The sequence below is a fragment of the Aquarana catesbeiana genome, linkage group LG03, assembly GCF_042186555.1.
Source record: "Aquarana catesbeiana isolate 2022-GZ linkage group LG03, ASM4218655v1, whole genome shotgun sequence".
Lineage (NCBI taxonomy): Eukaryota > Metazoa > Chordata > Amphibia > Anura > Ranidae > Aquarana > Aquarana catesbeiana.
The window spans coordinates 193,621,585-193,646,786 of record NC_133326.1 but is presented as its reverse complement, the minus strand read 5'-3'; the positions used below and the strand labels follow the sequence as shown (position 1 = coordinate 193,646,786).

At 42.9% G+C, this 25,202-nt stretch overlaps 1 protein-coding gene across 1 annotated transcript in view; it reads left to right on the top strand.

The window, feature by feature from the left end:
- The first annotated feature begins 4,814 nt into the window (after positions 1-4,814).
- The window catches only part of LOC141133942 (mucin-19-like), a 253,631-nt gene continuing 233,243 nt past the window's right edge, over positions 4,815-25,202 (top strand). Inside the window, exons 1-3 of the mRNA XM_073623553.1 lie at positions 4,815-4,950; positions 20,593-20,625; positions 20,791-21,016. Of these exons, the coding sequence (XP_073479654.1) occupies positions 4,887-4,950; positions 20,593-20,625; positions 20,791-21,016 (323 nt within the window). The 5' untranslated portion in view covers positions 4,815-4,886. The remainder of the gene's footprint in view (positions 4,951-20,592; positions 20,626-20,790; positions 21,017-25,202) is intronic.

The following is a 25,202-nucleotide window of genomic DNA, read 5'->3' as shown; positions in this document are numbered from 1 at the left end:
GTCGGAAAGAATAACTTATCATTTTCACTGCAGGCGGTTTCCATCTTCATTGTGGGCATTTGAAGCCCACAAGCATTTATTTCCTGGATGTGGTGAATGCTGTGCTCCTAGCATTCACCGCTCGTTCCCGCACGTGCTCAGTGGCATCCTGGGAAGCCTGAGACTAGCTCCCAGGAGTCTGGGAGAGGCTAGAACCAGGAAGTGCAAAGAAGAATAGAAAAGTAAAAGGTAATTATGGAGATTTAAATTTTTTTAAACTGAATCTCAGCATCTAGGCAAGGAAGAGAATACATACAGATATTGTTCAAAATTTGGGTGGAACTCCGCTTTAAGTTTTACTTTCTTCTCTTCTCTTCCCTTTCCTTTTTTGCCCACCCCCCGCAGACTTGGGGAGACACTAGACTCAGACAGACAATTCTCTTTATATAAGTATAGACCTAATCTCAATGTGGTATCCCATCCACCCCCATGGCTAATCAACCTATAACAGTTTACTCACAGAATATCCAGGGCTTCAACTCCCCTGTTAAGAGAACAAAAGTGTTTCTTCACCTGAAATTGAGCCGAGTGGAAGTGTTTGCAAGAAACACAGTTTTCTTTGTTGTCCTTCCCCCACTACCTATCCCTGCACTCTCCTGTTTTTCTACACCGCATCTTCTCAGGAGAAACACATAGGAGTGCTTACAACATTCCATTGGACACTCGTCTTCTCATGTACCTTGAAGATTGACAATCCTACGGGGAGATACTTACTCCTTTAACCAGGAGGTAACGCTCTTCACCTGTTCTGAACAGGTTTCAACATAAAGAAAATCTCCCACCTCTTTAGGAAAAATGATAGTCAATGCAAGGATAACGTATTTTTAATGGGTGACTCAAATATTGCACTGAACCCTTCTTTAGATAGACAATATCCACCAGGGTTGATACCTCCATATAACAACACCCAAGAGAACAAAATGTGCCTCCTCCACCCAGGACAAAGCCTTATCGATGTCTGGAGGGAAGCTTACCCCAGATCCCAAGACTTTGCTTTTTACTCTAAACCACACAATAGCTTCTGTAGGATTGATCATGCCTTTCTGTTCTAACAACATCTACCCTTGGTGTCTAAAATTTTTATTCCCGCTATTTCATGGTCAGATCATGATCCCTATGTTTTTTCTTGTCTCTCTAATGGGAGTGTCCTGTCCTATGTACCAATTGTGCTTGAACGAATCCTTACCCACCACCCAAGTGACCTTCAGATTCAGTCGCACATTCAGTCCTACATTATTGAGAATACCAATTCGGTTTCCTCACCAATTACCTTGTGGGAAGCCCATAAGGCTATGATTTGGGGTCACCTCACGCCTGACAGCCGCTAAGGCCTTCTAGAAATCCCAGGTCTCAGCCACCAACAGGATAGATCGTGACACCCTAGCAGCCAAATTAGATCTCATCCTCACTGGGCAAACTGAAAAGGCCTTGTGATGGCCTAGACATGCATATTACTCATGTACGAACAAACCTGGCACCATACTTGCTACAAAACTTAACTCTACATGTAAAGCTTATAAACTGATTGAACTGCCAACTCGCAGAAATGGACAATCCCACCAATGTCACCTCCATTTTTGCCAACTTTTTTGCCTCCCAATGTGATAAACCCGCTCCCCTTATCGCGAGAAAACCAACTTTTTTTCTTTAGACCTAGGTCTCACAATGCTTTCACAGTCACCCCTCAATGCCGAAATATCTGAAACAGAAGTCCTTCAGGCCATTAAATCCTTGAAAATTTCTAAATCACTGGGGAGCTACAGGTTTTCTAATATTTACTATAAAAAATTCTCACCCCTCCTGACACCTGATCTCACCTTACCCTCAAAAAAGACCCAGTCCCCTCCCCAGACTCTCTAAAAGCCCACATTATCCCAATGTGGAGGAAGCCCCTTTATCCACAGGCATCCGGGGGGGTCAACAATGTTCAGAAGGTCATCCGCTTTATCAATTTGCTACACCAACGTACAATTCCGGGGGTTTCTCCTACTTTTGAATATTTACAGCCTCTCATGGGACTATCTACAACAGTAGTCCCCAACCTTTTTGGGCAGATTAGGGGGGGTTAGTGCGTCAATCTTCTTGACAATGATATGGTGTCAGGATGATTGAAGCACATTATTCCTATTGTTACATTGTAATATATAATGAAATAGTTCAACTCACCATAATGCAGAATGAATGAGAGCCCCGAGCTTGTTTTCCTACCACCAGATGCAGCTCGTCATTTGCCACTGTAGCCTGCCACCAGATTAAGTGTGTCACTTGCCACTATAGCCTGCCACTAGATGGCCATTGAACATATGTGCTTGCATTCTCCTGCACCACCAGGGCTTATCTTGGATGTTTATGCCACATTAAATAATCAGAGCTCGATATCGACCATTGGGATAATTTGGAACAGGATCTCCATTGATATAGAGCAGGGGGTCTTTCTAAAGAAATGGCTGGTTTACAGTTCTGCAGACTTTAGGGGGTTGGACTGTGGCCATCGGGAGTACAATATGTCCCAGCATCAGTGGGAGTAAACAATCCCCCATCATTGGTGTCAGTGAGAGGAATTGTGCCCCATCATTGATGTTACTGAGCTCCATTGTTGGTGCCAGTGGAAGGAATTTTGCCCCATCATTGGTGTCACTGTGCCCCACTGTTGGTGCCATTGGGAGGAATTGTGCGCCATCATTGGTGTTATTGGGCCCCATTGTTGGTGTCATTGGGAGGAATTGTGCACCGACATTGGTATCATTGGACCCCATTGTTGGTGTCATTGGGAGGAGTTGCACCCCATCATCGGTATCATTGGACCTCATCATTGGTGTCATTGAGAGGAAATGTACCCTTCACTGGTGTCGATGAATAAAATAGCACCCCAACGGCCAGATAAAAGCAAGCAAAGGGCTGCAGTTTGGAGACCGCTGACATAGAGCACTAGCACAAACCTTGGTCAACATAAGCAAAATGTTCTTTCAACATGTCCATTGGCAAGTCAGCGTATAAAGTTCTCTTCAGGTGGTATTAGGTCCCTGCCTGCATAGCCCATGCAAATCCCACATGCAATGACATATGCCTTTGACGTTGTGGTCAGCGTGGGAATGACTTACACACCTGGTGGTCCTGTCCACAATTGGTGGAATTTTGGTCAAGGATTTCTGGCTTACTTTATTCAGGTTATTCCACCTGACGATCCATAAAGAGGCCCGGGTAGCCTTGTTACATTGCCCAATCCCTGGCCTCTTTTGAAACCAATCGAAATTGTGACGGCCAAACAGGCCATAGGTAAAGCCTGGTAAAAGCCCTTTGTCCCCTTTCAAGAAGTGAGAGATAGTATGACTATGTTTATGTTACATGAAAAAATGTTCAGCGTTCTAAATGACTCTTACTCCTAAAAGTTTGGGAACCCTGGATTAATTATGCTCTCCCATCACTTCATCCCTTTAGATTAGGCTAATTTTAATGTGGCCTGCCCCTAAGTCCGTGGGGACCATCCCTGCAACCTTTAAAGTTAAAGTGAGGTCCCTCGCACTACTTAAATAAGTGAAGCAAATCAATCCAGGCTAATAATGTGAAATATATGAAACCACTGCAAGATCTGAAGTGTACACTAAACAGAAGAGGGAGTATATAATATAATAATGGTAGTGATCTGCACAGATTTCTAACACATAAATAATATAGTGAAATAATCCAAAAAGTGTATATAAATATATAAATATTAAAATGTTTATTTTATATACACTTTTTGGATTATTTCACTATATTATTTATGTGTTAGAAATCTGTGCAGATCACTACCATTATTATATTATGTACATCCCTGCAACCTCTTCCCTCCCCCTTTACTTTTGCTTTTTATCCTATTTCGTCATTCTGTCTTCCTCTTGTCTTTCAACCCCTATCCTATCTCCATTCTTGCCATTTCACTAGGTACATTTGAAACCTGGGATGTTCTGCATCAGTGGGTGTTATATGAGAGTTAACTATATCCCTGGCTAGATCCCTGGTCCACTATCTTGTGTATGAATATATATGTTAGAATGTGTGAGAATGCTTTAGCTTGACCATATACAACTTATTTGTGAAATTAGCTATACCTCATGCATGGATGCATTTGTTATCTTACTTTTAAAAATTAAAAAAAAAGGTATTAAAAAAGGAAAAAATATATTTATTACTTTATCTTAAGTAATGACAAAGCTATTGCCAAATAAAGTGGGCCATAACAAAAATGTATAATGTGCTCGGGTCAATAGCGGTGTACAGGTATGAGAACTGAAGTGGTTAAAGATTAATGGTGCAGTGAGTCTATGGGATTTGTTAGGTACACATAAACTAGATTTACCCTCACTTTCTTTCTTGTTGACAATGGTCACCATGACAAATAGGTGAATCTCCCCAATGAGGATGCAGTCAGAAATAAAAACATTACAGAGGGTCTAACCCTCCCCCAGTTCTATCCATAACTACAAAAGGTAGAGACACATTTTACCTATTCCCTACTTTCTCCAAAACAAAAAAAAAAGTTTTGGCCTTAAGTACACTTTAAATCTGCTGAATATTTAATAAGCAAGATGGAACAGTGCCTTCATTTCTGATTTAATTATCTGCAGAAAGTAATAATTAAAAATAATATGAGTCTCCACTACATTGACATTACAGAAGATTCAGCAAACAGTTCTGGGAAACTACAATATAAATGTTGCATTTTGGAAAAAGTTGTTTACTTAGCTCTTTGATTAAAAGGTGTGTTTTTTTATGCAAATAGAGAGGACATAGGTTTATATAAAAGCTGTGCAAAGGAAACATCCCGCATACTAACGGATGCTAGTATTAAACTACTAGCTAGAAAGATGAATTTAAAAATCGGTCTGTTTATAGGTCTACTCCTGCTATTGCAGCTTTCCTTATGTCAAGGTGAGTTAAGAATTTATCAATACCTTTTGCTTTTTTGTATAGTTCTACACCCTTTTTTTTTAATTATCACAAGTGCGCATTCTGCAAATACTACTACTGCAATATGTTAATTTAGCAATTTTTACAGAATTTCCTGCTTGTGGCAATTATTCATGCCACATGATTGTATTGGCCATTCACATTAGGAAAGTAAGAATGATACAATTTATAGCATGGAGAATATTATTGTGTCCATAGAAGCTAAATGCTGGCTTAATGTTGCTGCCAGTTTTGTGTAGGTTAAACAATATTTTTGTATGGTATGCCTAGTAAACGCCTAGGAACACCCCAGCTGAATGGCGGATATCATTAGACAGTATTGCTAATAAAATGCATGAATTGTGCATGGAAAAAAATATATTAAAATTTGTCTGACAAACCCAGTTTTCTAATATGCTCTTAAAAAGTCATTTTGGTGTTCAGATAGGAAATACTAAAACCAAAGTTGCATTTTATGATGTTCACAAATATTTAACATAACCATGGGCATGTGCAGGGGGTGTGCCTGGGCACACCCTAATCCAGAGGCAGCACCAGAGGGGAACTTGGATTCACCCCTATCTCTCTGACCGTCTCTGTCGCCAAGCCGGCAAGGGCTGTATTTGACTTTCTTCCCAGGCCGAGGTGCCCCTGTAGGGTACCACACACAGCATTCCTAGGCCTGCAGCCTGCAGAGACTCTCTTTCAGCTTATCAGTATCAACCCGTGCAGCCAGCTAAGGAGGTGGTGGGCGGGAATGTGCCCAAACTCTCCTTCATACACACTTACAGGTGGCTGCTCTGGCTGATCAAGCAGCTGAAACTTGGAGGGAGGTGGAGAAGAGATGGTAGCCTGGGAGTCTTCTACCCCCAGCCATTAGGTAAGTGGCTGATGAGGGAGGTTTACCTTTTCCCAGCAGGAATTCCCTCCATGCTCCATCTGTGCTGCTTCAACCCTTACACTGCACACAAAGAACTGGAGAAATGCTCCTAGTGCTCCCACTGCATACTGCCTCCTGACTGTCCACATCGCATACTGCCCACTGACTGTCCACACCATATTTTTGATACGTTAAAAAAAATGTACTTATTTGTATTTGTTTACATTGATAAGTGTCTTTAAAAAAAATTGTTTGTTCACATTTCTTTATATAAGTGTGTGTGTGTATGTATACAGTATGTGTGTATATACAGTATATATATTTATATATTATATATGATTTATATATATTTATATACACACACACACTCATGTGTGTTTGAGCTTAGGGGTGCACACCCTAATGTAATAGGCTGCGTACACTTATGAACACAGGGCCAGTGCAAGGATTTTCATTTACTTGGGCAGAGGTGCATTTGGGTGCCCCCCTTCCCACTGTCCTTCCGCCACCCCCTCCTCTTCGCAATGCAACCCCCCCTCCCCATATGGCATACACTTTATTTGCACAACAGAATCTCTTCCTACGTCAGTGTCCCCACCATTACTCCATACATCAGGGTGCCCAGATTCCCTCCTTACATCAGTGCTCCCTTACCTCAGAGTCTCCAGTTTTCCACCTTAACATCAAGTCTCCCTTTCACATCAGAATCCACAGAGTTGCCCCTAAATTAAAGTCCCCAGCATTCCCTCTGTATATTTGTGTCCCCCTTTACATCAGATTGCACATATTTTTCCCTAAATCAAAGTCCCCAGAAGTCCCTCCTTACAAAAGAGTTCCCCTGCATTCTTTCCTTACAATCAAGGTTCCTAGAGTCCCCTTTACATCAGAGTCTGCAGAGTTCCAACCATACATTAGAGTCTGCAAAGTTCCCCCCTAATACATTAGAGCCGCCGGAGTTCCCCCTTAGGGCTCATTCGGATCAGTCCCCTATACTAAGCCACTGTCTGCTGTATAGACATCCACTTTGGAGCTGCGTGCAGGCAGCCTAAAGAAATGGATGCAAACACAGATAAAATTGCATGTCAAAATTTGACATGTGGGCAGGAGCAGATGCACAGATCTAAAAGCAGCTGCTGCATCTGCATGCACTTCTGTGGGCTGCCTGCCCGCAGCTCCAAGGTGGATGGACACACAGCAGACAGCAACTCTGCTTGGAGGACAGGAATCAGTGCCTTTCTGCATGAGTCCTTTCAGCAGAATCCGTAGAGTTCCCCTTTACACTGTAAGGGGTAACTATGATGAAAGAGGGCTCCGAGTTCCCTTACATAAGAGTTCCTCTTTACACCAGAGTTTGCAAAGTTCCCCTTAGATCAATGTCCTTCTCACTCCCCCTTACCCTAGGGTCCTCAGTCACTCTTCCCTCTGACATCATTGTCCATTCCATGCATGCAGGCTGTAGGACACCGAGGGAGGGTGGGCTGTAGGGCACTGTGGGAAGGTGGGCTGTAGGGCACTGTGGGAAGGTGGGCTGTAGGGCACTGTGGGAAAGTGGGCTGTAGGGCACTGTGGGAAAGTGGGCTGTAGGGCACTGTGGGAAAGTGGGCTGTAGGGCACTGTGGGAAGGTGGGCTGTAGGGCACTGTGGGAAAGTGGGCTGTAGGGCACTGTGGGAAAGTGGGCTGTAGGGCACTGTGGGAAGGTGGGCTGTAGAGCACTGTGGGAAAGTGGGCTGTAGGGCACTGTGGGAAGGTGGGCTGTGGGAAGGTGGGCTGTAGGGCACTGTGGGAAGGTGGGCTGTAGAGCACTGTGGGAGGGTGAGCTGTAGGGCACTGTGGGATTGTGGACTGTAAGGTGCTGTAGGATACTGTGGGAAGGTGGGCTGTAGGGCACTGCAACCTGGCTGGGGCTCAGACAGGCTGTTAGTCCTTCCTCCCCCTCCCTCCTGTCTTCTTCAAACTAGTGGAAACAGGCGCCAAGCACAATGCATACTACATGCACCCTTAAGTACTCACCATGTTGCCCAAGTCAGGTGGAGCTTAGCTGTTTAATAATCGTCTGGCTTTGGGACTGAACATATGCAGAACTGAGTCGGGGTGAAGCAGGAAAATGTACGGGAGCTCTTCTGTCTACATAAGTGTGTACCACAATAAAGTGCTATAATGTGATAGATATTGAGAATAATTAATATATGTACATTCCAAAGTGCTAGTACAATAAATACCGGTAATAAATATACATTTCACACCAAAAAAAAAATTAAAGAAAACTGTGTTGTAATAAATTTGTGCAGATCCACTGCACGCTGTTTACGCCAACTTCAGTGTACTATCACCAAGACAAAGCACATAACATTTGCTTACCAAAGAGGTGACGACTTAAACTTATGAGGTCACATGCGCTTGTCATCTGCCAGATATTTACAACCACTTTGCTGAAAAAGCAACACTGCAGGTATAGTAACTTGGTCCAGTACCAACCACAGGCAACCCCATATATGAAAAGAATACAGCATGCTCTAGTCTAGTGCAATACCAGGACAAGTAAAAAATTTGTCTCTTTATCTTAGTAAAGTTGGATGTCAGTACATTACTTTAATAAAGCAGTGCAGTATGTCCTGGTAATGCACCATAGCATGCTTTATTCTTTGCGTATACATGGATTGTCACTTTTTGAGTGAACTGAACTGACAAGCGCATGTAATCTCATAAGTTTAAGAGGTCAAACTTTTTGGTAAGCGCTTTGTCTTGGTGATGGCACACTGAAGTAGGTGCAAACAGCTTGCAGCAAGTTTATCATGGTACAATTGAAATGTATATACTGTATATAAATTATTCTTGATATCTATCACATTGCACTATTAGGCACTTATTTATTTATTTATTTCAGGTACTTCTATAGCGCCGTCAATTTACGCAGCGCTTTACATACACATTGTACATTCACATCAGTCCCTACCCTCAAGGAGCTTACAATCTAAGGTCCCTAACTCACATTCATACATCCTAGGGAGAATTTAGACAGGATCCAATTACGGTAACCTTCCAGCATGTCTTTGGAGTGTGGGAGGAAACCCACGCAGGCACAGGGAGAACATGCAAACTCCAGGCAGGTAGTGTCGTGGTTGGGATTCGAACCAGCGACCCTTCTTACTGCTAGGTGAAAGTGCTATCCACTACACCACTGTGCCGCACTTTCACATGAATGGTCAGATTGGGTCCACCTGTTCGTTTTTCAGGAAGATCGGATTGGACCCTCCATTCTCCTCTATGGAGCGGTTGATGTAAATGGACTTGTGTCCTTTTGCACCTGCCTACCTCCAATCTCATCTGCCAAAACAAACAGAAGGGGGATCCTTTACCCTCTGTCTGGGTGGATCAGAATTAAAGCCAGTCGGGTGTAAACGGAGAGCGCAGAGTGGGCTGTGTCCATGTCTGCTCTGCATAAGCATAGCAGATGTGGACCTGTCATCCACCTGCTCAGCAGGGATCAGCCGACAGATCCCTGCTGAGCAAAGCAAGGTCTGTCCCATGTGAAGGGGCCTTATCTGTCCCCATGTGCTCTCTAACTGCCACCATGTCCCCATCTCTTTTTTTTTTCCTTTGCTCTGTCTTTATGTCCCCTTCTCTGTCTCCATCTATTCCTCTTCTATCTCTAGATCAAGGATATGCAATTAGCGGACCTCCAGCTGTTGCAAAACTACAAGTCCCATCATGCCTCTGTCTCTGGGTGTCATGCTTGTGGTAATCAAGAGTCTTGCTATGCCTCATGGAACTTGAAGTTCTGCAACAGCTGGAGGTCCACTAATTGCATATCCCTGCTCTAGATGGTTCCCATAATGTAAGTTACATACAGCAGGCTGTGTACAGCCTGACAGACAGTCAGACATGATAAAGTACCTTGTGCATACCTTTCACTGAGGATCCATTCCATTCCTGCTACTGTGCCTACAGGCTCCTCCTCATAGTCTCACTTGGCTCCTCCCCCTCATTTCACTTACCTCCAGTTCACTGATGAGTGTGCTGGACTGGGGGGCAGTTCTGTTACCGCCAACATGGGAGGGGATTCTCTTGGAGAAAGCAGCTTGGGATCCATGTGCAGAAATGAAAGGCCATTGTCTGCCTTTCATCAGGGGGAGAGAAGGAGGGGAGCCACGAGAGAAGGTGAATGTTAGTGTGGAGGAAGCAGCTGACGTTCACTCTGCCCGGAGCTGTGCTGCTTGTCACAGATCTGCTGTGCTGAACAGGTGTGAGCAGGCTAGCTCCAGCATAAACACTGTAGGAACCCTCGGCTTTAGTACCCTCCCTCTCCTGGCGCCCTTAGGCAGCCACCTTAGCTGCCTTATGTTGGCATCAGCCCTGTATGAACATAACGTATACAAAATTGATAGTTTCCAGCTATGTTTTGGTTTGGTTTGTTTTCATAAAGCAATGCTGTTACTAAAAGTTTTTTTTTTTAAACCAAATACTGCATCAGGGCTGAGGGCTCTAAAAAGGAGTCCCGAGGTTTGGTTTTGTGATGCTTTCTGGAAGCTACAGTATGTACAGCACCCTGCCAGGTAATGCCTTTACATGGCTTCTTGAAAATATCAAAGCACCCCAACTTAATGCTTTTTTAGCAGCTCTCAGCCCTGATGTAAGCAGAGAAACTCACAGTGTGCAGTAAAATCAGGGTGAGCAATTTTTAGTACAAAAGAGCAGCCTGTAAAACCATACAAGACTGAAGTGAAGGCTGAAGTTCTCAGAGAGTCCTGGAATAGGTCCACGGAAAGACTGACCTGGGAGGATCGGGCCCCAAGTCACCTGGAAACTGCTGTTGCATCCACATAGGCATGTGGAAAAAAAAGAAAGCATGAGAGCAGGAATGGGGTACACAAATAGGAGAAAGAGAAAAAAAGGGAGAGGGGAGAAGAGAGCACAAAACTTACTGCTCTGTTTTCCCTCAAAGCAGAAAGGGGCTTGCCCAGTCCTGCACAAGAAACCGTTTGAAGGTGTGACCTAGGACAAGTAGGGTGCTGTCCTGCTGTCCCCAGAGGTGAGAACAACTGTGTCACAACAGCAGAAGGAGCATGATAACCACCCAAGCCTTAAAGCCTCTGGGAAAGTGGGCCCCCCAAACAAACTAAAACAGGGTAAAGAGAGGTAGAGCAATAAGGTACATATACAAAAGGGACATTTGATATGAAACTGGACCTCCAAAAGGGAGAGACCCACCACAGAAAGAAAAAAGCATCACCCCCCCCCCGGTAGGTGTCTCCCCGGAGTAGCATATAGTAGGATTGCAATCCTCAGTCCAACCCTCCCCCCCAAGATCGCACCACAAATGTGGGAAACTTAAAGAGGAGGGTTAAGCGAGGCCAAAAAAAAAAAAAGAAAAAATACAAACATATCAGCGATCACAAAATGAAAACAAAGAGGAAGAGGTATGAGCTGACTAGAAACAAAACATCAACATGGGTAACCCAACTAAACTGTGTTCTTCCCCCCAAGCAAACAAGTGAAAGTTCATAGGATTAGGATAAGAAATAAGTGCCAGTGAAGACATTCTTCCAACCAAGAAGGGTAAATAAGTGACCAAGGTAATGCCCATAGAGTAGAGTCACCATCAAGAAGCGAGGTATTCTCGGGATCTCTTTGATTTTTGCTTGTTCTAGACCGGTGTGAGAGGACTCCTGGGGGGGGTTTGAAGCCCTTTGATTTCTGTTGGATGTTAACGAGGAGGGGTCCTGGGGGATGATGCAGAGTTGAAGTAATAGGTGCTCTCCGTCCTGGAGGGTTGAGAGGCCAAAGGATTTATTCCAGAATTGGAATTGTAGGCAAAATGGCAAGGACCACCAGTATTTCACTGATTTTTAAGATAATGCTGTCAGTAGAGATTTTAAACATCTTCGCTTTTGGATGGTCGTGGGAAACAGGTTCACAAATATTTGGATAGGATGACCTTGGAAGGAGGGGCGTGATGACGTAGCGCGCATCACGGAGGGAGGGAGGTGAGGGTGTCAGACGGAGAAGCAGACTCTCCTAGGATCCCCGGAGCGCGTCCATCCAGCCGCCACACAGGATATGCCCGCAGGCTAAAGGGGGGAGGAAGATCCCCGAACGCCACTACGAGCGCTGCTGCTGCGGTCCCCAGATTCTAACAGGGGAAGGATACCGAAGCTCCACACGCCGCTCCACACGCCGCTGTCGGGACATGGGAGGCGGCTGCGGATTTAGCACAGACGGAGAGGAGGGGAGGATTTGACGGCGTCCCCCCCCTCCCCTCCCCCCCCGGCTTCCCCCCCCCTCGGTCGTCCCACAATATTCATCGGGCAACGTGAGACCCCGTTGGATTTCTGCTGAGTCCGGTGGTGGTAACGTAGGAACAGCTCTGTTTACAATTTCCGTTTATATGTATTAGTGACACTTTACTATAACTGCCTGATATAATGGTGACAGAAGCTAATGACTAAAGACGGCAGCTGAAGCCGCTGTATCTGTTTGAAACCCTCAGCTTTGATATTATAAGTAAGACTCTACTATACTACCTGTTATGAAGATGATAAAAATTATTTGAAGGGGGATAGTAGCTAAAGCTATTGCTGTACTGGAAATCTGCAGACATGACCATATAAGGAAAATTTTCTTCACAGCCTGCCATAACGGTATGAGAGGTTAATGAAGGACAAGGTGTCTGGAGTAATTGTTTGGTTTGAATCCCTCAGCTTGGGCGTCATCATTAATGTCATTACTAATAACATGCTAACATTTCGCCGGACATAACGGGGACAGAAGTAAATTGATTGAAGCCATGGTTTTGGGGGTGTATTTTAGCCTGGTTGAGCAATGAAGCCTGTTTCAAATCTGTGAAAAGGGTTCCAAGGCAGAAGATCCCAGATTGGGGACTGATAAGAGCAAGGCATCTCTGAGGTACGGGTCCCTAGAGGGCCTGGGTCATATCCTCGGAGGTGTTTCTTTTACCCCCCCCCGATTGAACAACTTAATAGTATAAAGGCGGCATACTGTCTAGAGCAGGACCCAGAAAATAACCATCAGGGCTGATACCCCTGAAGGATCCATACCTACAAGAGGAGGGAGGAAGTTCAGTTAATCCTGGGGAAACCAACAGGGGGTCAGAGGAAGAAGGGAGGAATGAATAAAGCAACAACAAAAAAAGGGGGGGCACCTAAAACGCCGAGGGATAGGACAGCTGGAAGCTCAATAAAACAGTTCATGTCCCAAGGTGGGAGTCCAAAAGGAAGGGAGCAAGGGGCCCAAGGAGGTTCAAGGACAGAAGGAAGAGGGGGAACCCCAGATAAAACGGGGGACAAAACGATCCAATCAAAGGAAAATTCAATAGTGGAAAGTGAAGGGGATTTAAGTCGGGTGGAAGAGAAAAGAACAAGTGCCCCAATGCTTTCAAAGGAGGAAATGAGAGACATGCTCAAAAACCTTGAGCTCTCAATAAAAGTAGAAATAGGCCTGGTGAGAGCAGACCTGGGAAGCTTATTGGAAAGGGTAGAAACAACGGAAAAAAAAACGGAGGAATTGGAAAAGGAGATAATGAACCTCAAAGAACAAATTAAAACTTCGAGACAAAATCAGAAGATAATCCTATACAAGATCGAGGATCAGGAAAATCGAGATAGGAGACAAAACATAAGACTCCGTAATGTCCCAGAAAACAAAGGAGAAGATCTGAGAAGGATGATTCCCCAAATATTGGGGCCTCTGTTAGGAGAGGAGGATAAGGAATTCCCTAAAATAGAAAGGACTCACCGAGTTGGAAAATTATTCAACTCGGACCACCAGAGGCCGAGAGATATAATAATTCGCTTTAGGTACTATGAAGACAAAGCTCTAATCCTATCCAAAATGAGAGGCAAACCCCCGGTAAAATTTGAAGGGTCAGAGATCCAAATCTATACAGATCTCGCTCCCGAAACCCTCGCTAGGAGAAGGCTTTTGAAGCCTCTTTTAGATCAGATGAGAGAACTAAACATTAAGTATAGCTGGGGTTTTCCGGCGTGCTTGAGGGGTTTTAGAGATGGAAGATCGGCAAGATTGAGGTTCCCAGAGGATTTAAAGGACTTCTGTGATAGGCTTGATATGAAAGAACCGGAGCTGCCGGGCTGGGTGGAGGGGTGACTGGGGGTGTGTGGGGGGGTGGGGGGGGGTAGGGGAGGCTGGTTTAGTAGATTAGTGGAGTGGAAGGGTGGCGGGAGGGAGGAGGAGTTTCTGTGGTATCTGGATTGCCCCTCTCTGCTAAAAACACCAGGCGGGGGGGGTAAAGGGCACACTCGGGCTCCCACCTCAAACATGTGATTCGTTAGGCTCCATGGTATCCATGGCGCTGGGCGAATGGGGAGCCAGGGGGTGGCTGAGGGGTAGGGAGGGGGGGTTGGGGAGAGGAGAGGGGAAAGGGAAACCCGGTGTACAAGGAAGTAAGAGGGAAGAAGGAAGGAAAGAAGATAACAAAGAAAGAATTCAGAATAGCTCAGTAATACAGATCCAACAAAAATCAAAAAAAAAAAAAGTGAGGAGATGAGAAAATTAAATTTTACGACCTATAATGTAAAGGGTCTTAATGAGCCCACTAAGAGATATAAGATCCTGAGGGAATTAGAGAGATATAAGGCTGAGGTTGTGTTCCTCCAAGAAACCCATTTAACATACTATTCCAAGAGTAAGATAAAGTCCAATATGTACCCAACTTGGTTTTACGGGGACTCAATAACATCAAGAGCGAGAGGAGTGGCAATAGGGATAGCAAGAGGGATAAATTTTAAGGTCGAAGAGAGGCTAATAGACCAGGGAGGAAGATATATATTCCTGAAAGGTTCCTTGGAGGGATGGAAGGTTACACTGGCAAATATTTACGCACCAAACAAAGAGCCGAGTGGTTTTCTTGGAATAATATTAGGGAAACTAATGGAGTTTAAAGAAGGTAGCCTGATTATGATGGGTGATTTCAATATGTGCATGGCTCCAGAGGTAGACAGTGCGTCTCGTGCGCAGGGGACAATGAATGGGAAGCTGAAGAAACTAAAACAGAAGCTGCATTCGTGTCAACTGGTGGATGTATGGAGGATTATGAATCCAAATAAGAAGGATTTCTCGTTCTATTCCTCTGCGCACGGGACGTACTCTAGGATTGATTATATATTGACGGAACATTCATTGTTGGAAAGAGTTGTGGAGGCTAAGATAGAAGTTATTACCATATCAGACCACACCCCAGTTAGTATGAAATTGTATGTCCCAGAAAATCAGAGAACCCTAATAACCTGGAGATTGGATGAAGATCTTTTACAAGAAGTATCAAATGTAGAGAAAATAGAACAGGAACTAAAACAATATTTCTCAACGAATGATACAGCAGAGATCTCAGGGTCATCCCTGTGGGAGGCCCATAAGGCCTACATAAGGGGAGTAATAATGAAGATAGGGGCAATGAGAAAAAGGGAAACAAAGGAACAAATTAAAAAACTAACTGAAGAAATATATGATCTGGAGCAAGAACATAAGAAGGGCTCGGGCCAAGGGAGAAGGGTCTATCAAAAATTGGTGAAAAAAAGGGAGGAGCTAAAGGATTATACAGATCTAGAAACAAAAAAAGCATTTTACAAGGTGGCGAAAGAAAACTATCAGAGTCGAAATAAGAGCAGTAGACTACTAGCTAGAACAATAAGAAAGAAAAAAACTAGAAACTATATTGAAAAAATCCAAAATAGTAAAGGAGAAATGCTCCATACAACAAAAGAGATAGGGGAATCTTTTAAGGAATATTATAGTGAATTATATTCAGTAGCTAAAAATACAAGGCTAAGAGGAGCAAAGGATAGGAAAATAGTAGAATTCTTGAATAAAGCCAACCTCCCGAAGATTAATGAGATCGACAGAGATATTTTAGAAAACCCCATAACGATAGAAGAAATCAACAGAGCACTATCAGAATCAGCTTCAGGTAAAAGCCCGGGGCCCGATGGATTCACCTGTAGGTACTACAAAAAATTCAAAGAAATATTGACCCCTAGACTCTGTGAGTACATGAACGGGTTGGGCAGAGATTTCGACCTGAGTAGAGAAGCTCTTAGAGCAGAGATCACGGTTATCCCAAAAGAAGGGAAAAATCCTACACTATGCTCTAGCTATAGGCCGATATCGCTGATCAACACCGATGTTAAACTATATGCCAGAGTCTTAGCAAATCGGCTAAAAGAGAGCCTCAATGGTCTGATACATCCAGACCAAGTGGGGTTCATCCCGAAAAGAGAGGGGCGAGACAATGGCGTGAGGGCACTCCTCTTGCTGCAGCATATTAAGGACAGTGGACCCCCAGGTCTACTCTTGTCTATAGACGCGGAGAAAGCGTTTGACAGAGTAGACTGGGGGTTCATGTTCCAAACTTTGGAATCTATGGGCATAGGTCCAAAAATGATTAATAGGATACGCGCTCTGTATAACCACCCTACGGCCTCGATAAAAATCAACGGCTCCCCTTCAGAGGCTTTTGAAATGGAAAATGGAACGAGGCAGGGGTGTCCCTTGTCCCCCCTGCTTTTCGTCCTCTCCCTGGAGCCACTGTTGTCAGTGATTAGGGCGGATCCAGATATTTGGGGTATAAGGGTTGGGGATGAGGAGCACAAGATCGCGGCTTTTGCCGACGATGTTCTGCTTTTCATAACCAACCCCAGAATTTCAATGCCTAATATCCTCGGAGTCATGAGGCAATATGGAGAAGCATCAAACTTCAAAATTAATTTGGCAAAATCGGAAATCCTGAATATCAACCTGGGAAAGAGGGAGGAAAGAAAGCTGAAAAAGGAATTTAAATTTATATGGAAAAAAGAAATAAATTACTTGGGTATAAAACTGGCTAATTCATTAGGGAAGATCTACAAAGCAAATTTTATTCCACTATTAGATGAAATAAAATTGGAGAGTAAAAGGATAACAACTAAACCACTTTCATGGGTCAGACGTATTAACGCCATAAAGATGATATTATTACCTAAAATCACCTATAAACTACAGATGCTCCCATTGAATATCCCTCAGTACTATTTTAAAAAATTGAAATCAATCATTATGAGAGCTGTTTGGAAAAACAGAAGGGCTAGAGTGTCTTTTGACATCTTAAAACAGGAAAAAAGAAAAGGGGGCTTGGCGATACCTGATATTCAGGGTTATTATAGGGCAACATTGGTTTCAAGAGCGATAGAGTGGTTTAGAGAAAACACACAGAAAAGATGGGTGAATATAGAGAATAGTTTGAGTAAGGCGCACTTAGGACACTTGATTTGGAACCCTCCACACTATAGGGTATTCGATATAAATACACATTCACTGACAAAGGTGGTTTTTAGAGCTTGGGATATAGTTTACAAACAAGTAAATAACACTTACAATTCTCCGTTAATTTCACTTTCAGAGAATGATTATTTTGCACCTGGTAAAAAAGAAATTGGGGGGAGTTGGATAAAAAAGGGAACAGTACAGTTGAGAGATATTATTAAAGAGGGGAAGATAGCCACGTTTCAGGAATTAAAGCACAAAACAGATATTTGGGTGTTAGATCGCTGGAGATACCTGCAGTTAAGCCATTTTATCAGCCGCCTATCACACCCAATAAGATCAGGGGAGGAGCTATCAGAGTTGGAAAAGATATGTATGTTGAATAATACTAAAGGTATAATATCTAAAATTTACAAACTGGGCTTGGCGAAGAGTAGTAGGGAGATACCACCATTTATCACCAAATGGGGAAATGAATTAGGAGTACAGTTAGATAGTAATAGATTAAAGAAAACCCTGGAGCTGACCCACAGTTCGTCAATTGACATCAGTGTCGCCGAAATGAACTACAAAATCTTAACAGGCTGGTACATTACCCCGGATAAGGCAAGTAAATACCAAAAAGACAAAACATCGGAGTGTTGGAGGGGGTGTAAAGGTGTAGGAAACACGGCCCACATTTGGTGGGACTGCCCTGTAATCAAACGTTACTGGCTAAAAATCTTGGGATATATTAAGCAAATAACTAAGATAGAAGTTAAATTAGACCCCTGGACAGTGTTACACCACGGAATAGGAGGGGAGGTAAAAATATATAAAAACACCCTAGTACCACACCTGTTGAATGCGGCAAAAAAGGTCATAGCAAAAAATTGGCAGAAGCTAGAGGGCCCATTAATATGGGAGTGGGTTGATGTAGTAGAAGGGATTCGATATATGGAGGAAGGAGGACCTGAAAGTGAACCTGAAAGTGAAGCTGAATCAGCAGAAGGGAGGAACAATTGGCAAAACTGGAAGGACTTTAAAAAATTATGGAGTATTACTGAAGGTTTGAGAATAAGAATTGAATAAAAATAGAGATAACAACTAATGTACACAAGAGGTGCGGGGGGGAGGGAGGGAGTGGGGTAGGAGAGAGGGATAGGGGTTGGGGTTCCTTTTCTTTTTGTATTTGTTAAATTGAATATAAGATATGTACACCTGTCAAGTAAGCTACAAATGATGTGAAAAAAAAGGAGAGACATAGATGACACTGATAAAGTGGATCAGGTCTCCAACTATAATCATTGAGGTGGAAAAAAAAAAAAAAGAAAAACGAAAGAAAAAAAAAAAAAAAAAAAAAGGATGACCTTGGAAGGAAAGATTTTCAGAATCAGGAGATCGTCTCATGACTTCCTCCTTTACTGTATAGAAATGTGGTTTGGCCACAATATCCCTGAGGAGTCCATCTTGCCTGGGGGGTTGTAAGGCTCCATGAGCTCTATCCAGCTCAAGCCTGTGGAATGTCAGGAATAAGGGTCCTAATGGATTTAACAGACCCCGGAACATCAGTGATGAATTCAGGTAAACCCCTGATGTGGAAATTGTAGCGTTTTCTCCTGTTTTCGAGATCATAAATTTTAGACAAAGCAGTGGCTAGCTGATCTAGTAAGCCCTGTATACGTGAAGTATTCTGATTGACCAGTGCAACTGTGTGATTGATAGTCTGTTCTATGGCATCAATGCGTGCACCAGGCTCTGTAAATCAGCTTTAGTTGTAGTTGTGATTTGAGCCGCATTCTGGGCTAGTCCAGTATTAGGACCATGTCAGGGAGGTGGCCCGGAAGAGAAGGAGAGGCCTGATGTAATGCTGCTAGGCCTGCGGGGCTGTCCACAACAAGAGACCCCAACAACTCATCCAGAGTCCTGCCGAGAAGGGATTCTGTGAAAGCTGGGGATGGAGCTCGGTGAAACATGCTACTCACGGGAGTGCTTGGTGGTCTGCACGGGTCCTGAGAGGCTGGGAGAGGGTCCCCAATGGAGTCTGTATCCAATGTACCTCCGTATGGCAGGGCCACCATCTTTGAAATCGATGAGGTCAACTTGCTGAAGCTCAACTGGCGGGCTACCTCTCTCCTGGATGGCTCACTAGACATGCGAGGGGTGCTGCGTGTTGTCTGGGACCTGGGCGTCTAGTGAGGATGGGGGCCTGCTCGAGGTTGCAGGCTGGGTGGGAGGCTGTTAGACAGCCAGAGCGGGTTGAAGCTCCTGATTCAAGCTGCCATCTCAGGAGCTGCCACACATGCACCTCTCTTGGTTGCCTTTCTAAAGGTCAACATGACACAGTCCCTGGTAACACCACTATACTATTCCAGCACTTCCTCCATTAGCACTTATGTGTCTACCTTTACCCTTCTGCATAGTCACCCCGCTTTCCTGAATAGATACTGTAAAGTAAAGTAAGTAAGTATGTATAGTAAAGTGAAAAAAAATTAAAACAAAAAACGCTCAACCCAACATGTTTTGCCTTTATCGGGGCTTCGTCAGGGGTGCATAATGTGGTGTATTGCTCCACAGAAGTAAAGTTTGAATGGCAATGTGGAGTACGATAGATTTACCCAAGGATGTTATCTTAGAAGAGACCTGTGGGTATCTTACAAGAAGGTAAAATCTTTGTTGACAGACTCACTGCTGGGATAATTAAGCAACAAATAGGATATAGGGGAAACACAGATAATTGGTACACACACATGCCAGTTGGGATGTATTTATAACATCATTAAAAAATATTGGCAGGTATATTTAAAGAACTCTAACTTCATTGTACAATGGAATTTATTTAAGACCGTAGGTCCAAGTGCATTACTTACCTTGATCAAACATTAGGCTACTTTGTTTTCTTCTTGAAAAGGCAGTAGAATTTAGGCTTCATGTACACGGACATTTTAAAACCTCTCCTGAACGATGGAACTTGACAGCTAGTAACCAACGTTTAAAAATGTCCATTGTGCCGCGTTTACGTGCCGCGTTTTGCTGTGTTTGCATTTAGAAGCGTTTTTTGCATTGAAAATGGTCAAAAATGTATCTCCATTATAAATACCTATAAACGAAACGTGGCTAAAAGTGAGTTACCGCGTTTACACGTGTTTACAAGCTGTTAGGCATTTGGCATTTCAAATGCCTCTGAACATCCATCCTGAACGCATTTTTTGCTTTCCAAAAAATGCTTCTAACCTCAACTGCCTGGAAACGACTAGAAACGACTCAGTGTATATGTACTGATAGGATAACATAGAGGAGAGGGGCAGGGGCAGCTGAAAAAAATGCCCAACTGCATCCATTGGGCATTTTGGTCCTTTAACCAGCAGCAGTGTACATGAGGCCTAACAATCACTGTTTATGTTCATTAATTTTTTTGTATTATTGCAGTGACATTGCCATTGAAAATGTGTTTTTTGGGACACTGAACATTTTATAAATCTTTTCTTTACAGCCACAACCCCTGGAACAAGTTCTGGCACGTCTGGTAATTATAATAATCTTTAATGGTATTCTTTTACTAAAATGTTATCTTATTATTAGTAGCACATATTATCTACAATTGTGTAAATGTTCCTCTTTCTTTGAAAATATTAAACATGTAAACATACACGTCATGTGTTATAATATAATATATGTTTTTTTTATACAGGGCGATGTAGCACATGGGGCAGTGGAAACTATCAAATGTTGAATGGTCAAACACATTATGTTAACACTAATAATAAAGTAGCTTTAACCTATCACAGCAATGAGGAAAACCCAGAATTTTATATTTACTGTCAACGTGACTTTGGATCACTTGCAAAAATTCATGCGAAGATAGACAACAGTGAAATTATAATCAATACCAGTGCCATCTATGTTAACAACCAAAAGTAAGTAAATAAAAGTCATAATTCTATAGACTACTAATCTTATAAACTGTATATAACAGTGGTGTCTCTTTGCATCAAAGTGGGAGTAAACACTTTTGGTTGATTTTTACCTTTAGGTAAGCCTATAATAGGGCTTAACTATAGGTACAGGAAATATCTCCTAAACGTGCACGGTTTAGGAGAAATTCATTTGTGAATCTGTCATTGACGTCACCAGAGCATGTGTCTGAAGAAACGGCATTCTCGTGCCATTTCTTCAGAGCCCTGTGCCGTGAACAGTGCCTCCCGCGAGCATGTGTCATTGCGGCCTATCTAATCAAAGGACCGGAACCCACCAACATGGAAGGAAGACCGAATGAAGGTGGAAGCCCTGTCAGCGATGACAACGTGCCCCTGGATGGCTTCGTTTTAAGGTAAGTTTCACATAATGTGCTTTCATGCGATGCATACTAGCACTTTATAACATTACCTCGCAAGAGGAATTCTTTTTTTTTATTCACCGAGTTTACTACCACTTTCAGGAAATTACTGCTATTATATTATTATTATTACATTATTATTACAATGTACCCCTTACCAATTCACATAGGGGGGGCAGGATCTGGGTGTCCCCTTTGTTAAAGGGGGCTTCCAGATTCCGATAATCCCCCCACCTGCAGACCCCCACAACCACTGGGCAAGGGTTGTGGGGATGAGGCCCTTGTCCCCATCAACATGGGGACATTCTCCCGATGTTGAGGGCATGTGGCCTGGTATGGTTTGATGGGGTGCTCTCTCGTCCCCACCTCTTTTCCTGCAGCCTGCCGGGTTGTGTGCCCAGATAAGGGTCTGGTGTAGATTTTTGGGGGAACCCCACGCCATTTTTTTTTAAATTTTGGTGCGGAGTTCCCCTCAAAATCCATACCAGACCCTCAGGTCTGGTATGGATTTTTTGGGGGAACCCCACGCCATTTTTAACAAAAAAAATTGGCGCGGAGTTCCCCTTAATATTCATACCAAACCTAAAGGGCCCGGTAATGGAATTTTGGGGGACCCCCCACACATTTTTTTTTTCCCATGTCTTTCAATGACTTTTATGTGTATTGTCAGGACCGACAATTCATTAATAGCCGGCACTAGCGCTAGTACTTTTAAATGACTTTTTTTTCCTTTAGAAACGTAATTCTACTCTCTAAAAAGAAAGACCATCAAACTAGATCATGAAGGTTGCCAACATCCCTAAGAAGGAAAAAATAAAGGTACCCCCCCAAAAAATGGGACTTTAACGGCAACACCAGTATATTAAAAAAGCAATTTATTAATACAAACTAACACATACAACAACAGCAATAATTATATAGAAACAGGAGATATACAAAATCAGAACCATTAAAAACAATGGTATGACATGATAATGGTGCTTAGAGGATCTTCAGCACGGACCTACGCGTTTCGGGACTTGACAAGACGTCCCTTCATCAGGGACATTTTGTGGAGAAGAGTCACACTGTATAATAAAGTCAGAATTAGAGAAAGTGTAACAATGACTCATTGTATAAATACATTAGACAGTTGCTGTTACATTACAAAGCATTCGGCATAGTAATTACATAAAAGGAACACATACCCAAACATATCAAATTGAAAGTCCTAACGCTGGAGTCATGGCGGCAACTACGTCCGACACATATCACCCCAATGTCCAATTGGAGACCGAGGCGAGCAACTGGTCCCCCCTATCCACACTGGTCCACCCAAGCAGTGCTAAACTGGAGTCCCCCAGGGGCAGTGAATCCACCAAGTAAAAATCAGATCTAAATGGATATTAAAAATAATAAAATTACCACATCATTAAACTCAACCATTTTGATAAACAAAAAACCCCCACAATATAAACCGGCGCATCCCAAAGCATCAGATATATCCCATGATATCATACCTCAATGGAATTAAATCCCAGAGGAAGAAAGGAGATCAGGCCAGGGATATACGATATGGAGTGTAGAGTATATAACCCAATTCAAGTGCTTCCACCATAGATTTCCAAGGAATAAGTTCTGCAGACAAAGGCAGGGTAAGAATGTCTCAAAACTAAAAGCCTACCTTAATATTATGAATTATGGTCTTGCAAAAGATTGGGAAAGGTACCTAGTAGTCCCTCAGAGCCCACCTTGATGCGGTGAATCTGGGAATAGGGGTCCTCGAACCATCCAGCAATGTGCCGTTCAGTGCAGTGACACAGATCCTGAATCTGATTGGGGTTTAAAAGGGCTGACGGATGGGACTCCCCGGTTTGGCGCTGCTTGGGTGGACCAGTGTGGATGGGGGGGACCAGTTGCTCGCCTGGTGTTGCTGTTCCATTTTTTTTGGGTTAACTTTATTTTTGTCATTTTGCTCTCGGACTGTTATAAACACGGGAAACATGCGCTACTTTACAGGCATACTATAGACACCCCCCAGGTATGAAATTTAAAGGAATATTTCACTTTTATTGTTTCACTTTAAGCATTATTAAAATCACTGCTCCCGAAAAAACGTCCCTTTTTAAAACTTTTTTTGCATTGATACATGTCCCCGGGGCAACATCCGGTTCCCAAAACACTTTTTATGACAATAACTTGCATATTAACCTTTAAAATTAGCACTTTTGATTTTTCATGTTCGTGTCCCATAGACTTTAACGGTGTTTGCGTGTTCGAACAAATTTTTTGCCTGTTCGCATGTTCTGGATGCGAACCGAACAAGGGGGTGTTTGGCCCATCCCTAATTATGAGCAATCCTGCTTCACCTTCTGTCCACTTATATGATGATAACTAATAGCATAAAAGTATTATTTGTTGAAGACAAACACTAAGTGGGCTCTTTTGGGTTATTATGCCATATTTGAGATGGATAAATGTATTTGAACGCCTTTGTGGTGCATACAACTTTAAGATAAAATGGTCTCATGTACAATATTACATGAGACCATTTTATCTTAAAGTTGTTGAATTAATCTCAAACTTTTCCGGCTTTGTGAGCATTCCACATTTTGGTTCTGTATTGATTATTCATCAGTAAATCTTGTATGTTATGCAAGCCACAATATATTGATTTGAAGAAACCTATTGGTTGCATCTACAGTAAGTCTAGGTTCACACTATAACACGCAGCGGATCACAGCAGGTGTCCGGTGCATCTATGTTCCCAGTTTCAGGTCCAAATTCAGCCCCAATTTTTGGCTGAATTTGTACCTGAAATTAACCAAAAGACGCACAGGGCTCCTTTGCAAATCGCATCGGAGCCGCTGCGGAGATGTGTGAACTGACTCCATAGAGAGCCAGTCACAATCCCCTTCTATGTGAACTGGATGCAGGGAAACCAACATCCAATTTGCATAGGGGTGAACCTTAAGGTTGTGTTGGCTATGTATTTCTCAAGGGGCATTCATATACCTTCTTGAAGTTGTGATTTGAGGTATCTGCTGTTTATACATCGCTACTCAACCCTGGCTACAAATTACCATTATGAGAGACATATTTGTTACTTTTGGATTACAACAGATTTTCAAATCAAGTCCAACAAGTCTATTTCCATTCCATGAGTCAGCAGAGCTGAATAGTTGCAGCAAGCAATAACATTTGATAGACAGTGGCATTGGATACTTGTAGTGTCTTTTTAAAAACCACTTTTTAAAAAACCGAGCCTCTTTCTGAGATTTGTTGTTTACAAGTTAAAAACATTTTTTTTTGCTAGAAAATTACTTAGAACCCCCAAACATTATACTTTTTTTTCTGACACCCTACAGAATAAAGGTGGTCGTTGCAATACTTTCTGTCACACCGTATTTGCACAGCGGTCTTACAAGCACACTTTTTTGGAAAAAATACACTTTTTTGAATTAAAAAATAAGGCAACAGTAAAGTTAGCCCATTTTTTTATATTGTGAAAGATAATGTTACACCAAGTAAATTGATACCCAACATGTCACGCTTCAAAATTGCGCCCACTCGTGGAATGGCGACAAACTTTTCCCCATAAAAATCTCCATAGGCGACGTTTAAAGAATTCTAGAGGTTGCATGTTTTGAGTTACAGAGGAGGTCTAGGGCTAGAATTATTACTCTTGCTCTACCGATCGCAGCGATACCTCAATGTGTGCACCGTTTTCATACGTGTTCTCTTCTGCACGCGAGCTCGGAGGGACAGGGCATGTTTAAAAATTTTTT